The sequence below is a fragment of the Nerophis ophidion genome, linkage group LG01 (assembly GCF_033978795.1).
Source record: "Nerophis ophidion isolate RoL-2023_Sa linkage group LG01, RoL_Noph_v1.0, whole genome shotgun sequence".
NCBI classification, from domain to species: domain Eukaryota; kingdom Metazoa; phylum Chordata; class Actinopteri; order Syngnathiformes; family Syngnathidae; genus Nerophis; species Nerophis ophidion.
The window spans coordinates 71,380,605-71,386,604 of NC_084611.1; the positions used below are offsets into that span (position 1 = coordinate 71,380,605).

Genomic DNA, 6,000 nt, shown 5'->3' on the forward strand with positions numbered 1-6,000 from the left:
TGAGGAGATCAGTGGGCAGCAGCGGTGCCGCGCCCGGGAATCATTTGTGGTGATTTAACCCCCAATTCCAACCCTTGATGCTGAGTGCCAAGCAGGGAGGTAATGGGTCCCATTTTTATAGTCTTTGGTATGACTCAGCCGGGGTTTGAACTCACAACCTACAATCCATCATACATATAAAATTGAATGCAAAACTTTTATATTTTGAAATGTTTAAGTTCCCATGGAGACATTTTAGCTTGCTTATATGAAGTTGCTCTTTGTGTTTCCCAATAGAGGACTGACCTTAGGGGTGCAACCATCTGTCGCCGATGTGACGTCATTACTCAAGTTTTTCCGCGATTTAGTCCGACCACTCCAACGACTGGCCATTTTGTTTTAATGACACTGCATCTGTGAGATGGGAGCTTTTAAAGCAGCTCAGGGGCCGCATGAAGGAAAATCTATTCCCACGTGGGCCGGACGGGTAAAATCATGGCACAATAACTTAAAAATACAACTACGACAACTTCAGATTGTTTTCTTTGTTTTACTTTGGCGCAAAATAGAAGGAGCCCTTTCTGAAAATGTACGTATCACAAATAATCCTCTTGACGAAACACTTCAAGTTAGTAAAAAAATTTGAGGTAAAAAATTGGTACAGTTTCAAAAGCACCATGAAGAACACAATTTAAAATTGACTTAATCTCAATGCTTTTACAAACCAAATAAACTATAAGTCACATCCCGTCAATGATTACACAAAAACAAAATTAAGCATAAATAAAAATACTTCTATGTGCCAACTACCTCATTTGTCATTTCCATTGTTGACCTTCTTTAAATTTGCACGGAAGAAAATCCTTTTGACAGAACTTTATCAATGCGCAGTGTCTCATGCAGCATTTTAAGTGAGGTTACCAATTGTTTATTTCAGTGTTTTTTTTACCATTTTTTGAGCCAAGGCACATTTTTTGCATTGAAAAAATCCGGAGGCTCACCACCAGCAGAAATCATCGACTCAGTTGACAGTTAAAAGTCATTGTCGCAATTGTTGGGTATGATTGTAGCTGAGATAGGCACCAGCGCCCCCTGCCACCCCGAAGGGAATAAGCGGTAGAAAATGGATGGATGAATGGACCTTAAAGCATAACCAACCATGCATCAATATAGCTCTTGTCTCAAAGTAGGTGTACTGTCACATCATGCCATGTATTATTTGGAGTTTTTTGCTATTTTCCTGTGCGCAGTGTTTTAGCGCTCCTATTTTGGTGGCTTTTTTCTTTTTTTTTTGTATTTTCCTGTAGCAGCTTCATGTTTTCCTTTGCGCGATATTTCCCCGCATCTACTTTGTTTTAGCAATCAAGAATATTTCAGTTGTTTATATCCGTCTTTGTGGGGACATTGTTGATTGTCATGTCATGTTCGGATGTACGTTGTGGACGCCGTCTTTGCCCCACAGTAAGTTTTTGCTGTCGTCCAGCATTCTGTTTTTGTTTACTTTGCAGCCAGTTCAGTTTTAGTTTCGTTCTGCATAGCCTTCCCTAAGCTGCAAAGCCTTTTGTTAAGGGGCACTCACCTTTTGTTCATTTTTGGTTTAAGCATAAGACACCTTTTTACCTGCATTTACAAAGCAATTAGTTGCCATGAATTGATTAACGTGGACCCCGATTCAAACAAGTTGAAAAACTTATTCGGGTGTTACCATTTAGTGGTCGATTGTACGGAATGTGTACTGAACTGTGCAATCTACTAATAAAAGTATCAATCAATCAATCAATCAATCAATCAATCAATCAAAAAAGCCTGCCACCTACTGATATGGAAGAGTATTACACGGCTCTAGACAGCACCAAAACTCAAAAACAACAACACATAATTTGGAGACTATAATTACTGGTTTGCAAAAAATGTTTTTATCACAAATATGTGAAATTAGATTATCTCCCACGGCACCACGGACTGTATGTCACGGCACACTAGTGTGCCGCGGCACAGTGGTTGAAAAATAGTGGTTTATTTTACTCCTGTTTTTTACATTGGGTTGAGGGGGAGGAGTCGCAGCCGTGCTTTACCGTGTACCTCTTGCTTGGCACATAACTGCTCGCCCCAACACAAACTATTTGCTTGCCTAACAGAATTGTTATTGTGACATGCAATGGACACTTTTAGAACAGCAGTTTCTTTAATTTAAAAATGCAGCTCAATTTTATACTTAGCAAACTCATCTCGCGGGTCAGAATGAACCTGTTCGCGGGCCCGATCCGGCCCACGGGCCGCATCTTTGACATCCCTGATTTAAAGCGAGGGAATGCGGTCTCAATTCACTAAGAGAGTTAGCCCGTTGTCTTGCTAACTGGCCAAGAAGTCTAAGACTATGTTATGTAAAAATAAAATAACTTTGACTATCAATTCAGCCAAAGTCTGCCAGACTAAGTTCGTTCAAATCAATCCAAGTACTTTTTGAAGCAGCGTCAATGCGCAGTGCAATGAAGAAAGGCGCAATGACAAAGGTGTCAATCACACTCACACACAAACATTGGATTGAACATGCGATATATTAGAAAGTCAAAATGTTAAAATTATAGACAGATTGATAAAAATGTGGAAGTAATCAATAATCAATAATATACCAGTGTGCAGCTTTTTGATACTTGTTTTTTGTGTAAGTTAGATAGTTTTGGTGTTTTATTGTTTACTCTAATTGCCCTTTTTTTTTTTTTACATATAAAAAATTATACTTTGTTTTTTTTAAGCACTTTGCCTGTCTTTGGACACAAGTTTAATAGGTTTTTTTTAATTTTTGTAATAGCCGAATGAGCGCACATTACAGTATAAATAAATATCTCTGCATGAACTAGTCATGGTTGTTGTTAGTAAGCACATGCCTAAGAATATTTCAAGACAAGGGCCAAATTAAAGCCACCAAATCTATAATCCAATTAGTCGACTAATCAATTAGATAGACCAGGGGTCGGGAACCTTTTTGGCTGAGAGAGCCATGAAAGCCAAATATTTTAAAATGTATTTCCGTGAGAGCCATATCATTAGAATCAGAATAGTTTTTATTGCCATATATATATATATATATATATATATATATATATATATATATATATATATATATATATATATATATATATATATATACACTGAACACAAGTACCTGAAATACAATTAACACACACACACACACACACACACACACACACACACACACATACACACACACACACACACACACACACACACACACACACACACACACACACACACACACACACACTTCGTCTCCATGCAGCCAACAAAAGACAAACTATTGAATTACACATCACGTACCATTATAGTGCGAGGAGATCTGCCAACACTCTCAATGCCCCATTTTCCTTTAAAAGTTCAGCTTCCCAAAAAAAAAAAAAAAAAAGTGAGAGAGGGAGCAAGGCTCGCTCTCTTAGTGTTACCGGAAGCACACACACGCACGCACTCAAAAAAAAAAAAAAAAGCAGCCAAAAACAACAGCCACACTCAAAAGTCAGTCCACTCTGCAAGACCGCAGGACACGACGACAGGGGGAAAAGCTCCTTTTTCTGATTTTTTGGTAGGGGCTATTAACGCTGCTCTTGCAGAGACGTCCGCGCCAAAAGTGTCGCGTCCAAACGGCAACAAACTTGTCCCGCAGCTGACTTATTTCGCTTTTCCGTATACGAAAGTTGAACATACACACACACGCACAGCAAAAAAAAAAAAAAAATGTTGAAGACAAGCGGACGGGATGCGAAGTAGGTACAATTCCCTTTTGTCTCCTTTTTCTGTCTGCCTGCTTCTCCCGCGGCTTAAAAAAATAACAAGTGCGCGCTGCTTCGCGCGTCGTGCGTCCGATCCCTTTACTCTCTCTCTCTCTCTCTCTCTCTCTCTCTCCTGCTGTCTCTCTCTCTCTCTCCCTCTCTCTCTCTCTGTTAGTGTGTGTGCGTGGATCCCCACGCGCATTTGACGAAATTAAGTAAGGGGGGGGGCTGCTCATTACCCTCATTGCTCCCATCTTAAACATGAGAAGATCCTCCAAAATGTTAAACTTCATGCGTAAATCGGTGCGTAAAAATGATCCGTCTTAATCCTGACGCTTGGTTGCGCAAAGGAAACGAGCACGCGCACACGCATACTCCTTGCATGCGAATAATAAAGTAACTATGATGGTATTATTGCACATTAAAATGGAGCGGGGTGAATTATTAATAAAGTGAAAGGAGGTGAGCAGTCTGCATAGCGGCCACGGAGAGCAGCTGCGACTTTAGGGGCATTAGGAGCACCGGGGGGTTAAATCACGGACGGCAGGGATTAGACCGTGCCTTCCTGCGTGTGAACACGCGCCTGTGTGTGCGTGCGTGTGTGTGTGTGCGCGCGCGGCACAATGCTGCAATGTGGTGCAATAAGTGAAGGAAAAGTTGTTCCCACTTAAAATAAATCAAGTTGTACTCATCATGATGAGTATTTTTACTAGCAAAATTCACACGTGCTTGCAAAGTGCATCCACTTGCAGGTTTTTGGGAGGTCATGGCCTGCAGGATATATATATATATATATATATATATATATATATATATATATATATATGCATGATCCTGCATGTTTTCCCTGACCTAACACACACACACACACACACACACACACACACACACACACACACACACACACACACACACACACACATGTGTATATGTATATATACACATACATATATATATGTTTTATATTATTTATATATATGTATATATATATATGTCATATATATACATATATATGTATATATATGTATATACGCACGCACAAACGCACGCACACACACACACACACACACACACACACACACGCACACACACACACATTTGCATGTATCAATCATTCAATCAAAGTTTATTTATATAACCCTAAATCACAAGTGTCTCAAAGGGCTGCACAAGCCCCAGCGACAACCTCAGCTCAGATCCCACATCATGGCAAGAAAATACTCAACCCTGACAATGAGAAACCTTGGAGGTTTTATCTGTATACAAACACACACACACACACACATACACACACACACACACACACACACACACACACACACACACACACACACACACACACACACACACACAAAAACACACACACACGCACACACACACACGCACACACACACACACACATATATATATATATATATATATATATATATATATATATATACATATACATATACATATATATATATATATATCTACAAACTGTCCACATTTTTTAATATGTCAGTTATTTTAACATAAAAAAATCCTCAAAACGTAATAATATGTCTGGGGGAAAAGGAATGAAATACGAGTGTGTGTGTGTCGTTATCCGTACTCAACCCCGGACATTCCTGCAATATGACGGCGGCATGAATAATTCACAGATGACCTCCTCTCACATTTGGTCATGTCAATTATTCATTTTCTGATCGAACTCGCGATATGCTGTTTTTTTTTTTGTTTTTTTTTTGTTCTACGGCCTAAATTAACATGCAAATTTAGTATGGATGGACGCGCGCTCATGCACGCACGCAAATTTTACACTTCTGCGGCATTAAATGTGCTTTAACTCGCCTATACAAAATAAACTCAACGAATACAATGATATCTATGTATTTTAAAATGGTAAGTATATATATATATATATACATATAAATATATAAATTAAAGTGTGTGTGCTTATACGTTTATACTGTATATGTATGTATATATATATATACATATATATATAAATGTGTGTGTAGGTGTTTGTACTGTATATGTATGTTTATATATATATATGTGTGTGTGTGTGTGTGTGTGTTTATAAGGGTTTATGTGTGTAAATAAGTGTTTATATGTGTATATACATTTATATATACATATTTATGCACACTTGTAAACACACACAAACACACACACACACACACACACACACACACACATATATATATATATATATATATATATATATATATATATATATATATATATATAT

At 38.3% G+C, this 6,000-nt stretch overlaps 1 protein-coding gene across 3 annotated transcripts in view; it reads right to left on the reverse strand.

Annotated features, from left to right (window-relative positions):
* Positions 1-3,876, reverse strand: part of LOC133558893 (nuclear factor 1 X-type-like) — a 266,583-nt gene extending 262,707 nt beyond the window's left edge. Inside the window, exon 1 of one of the 3 annotated variants that reach the window (XM_061910063.1) lies at positions 3,319-3,876. In XM_061910063.1, the coding sequence (XP_061766047.1) occupies positions 3,319-3,321 (3 nt within the window). In that variant the 5' untranslated portion in view covers positions 3,322-3,876. The remainder of the gene's footprint in view (positions 1-3,318) is intronic. The other 2 variants (XM_061910071.1, XM_061910123.1) reach the window with 2 other exon arrangements.
* Between the last annotated feature and the right edge of the window lie 2,124 nt (positions 3,877-6,000).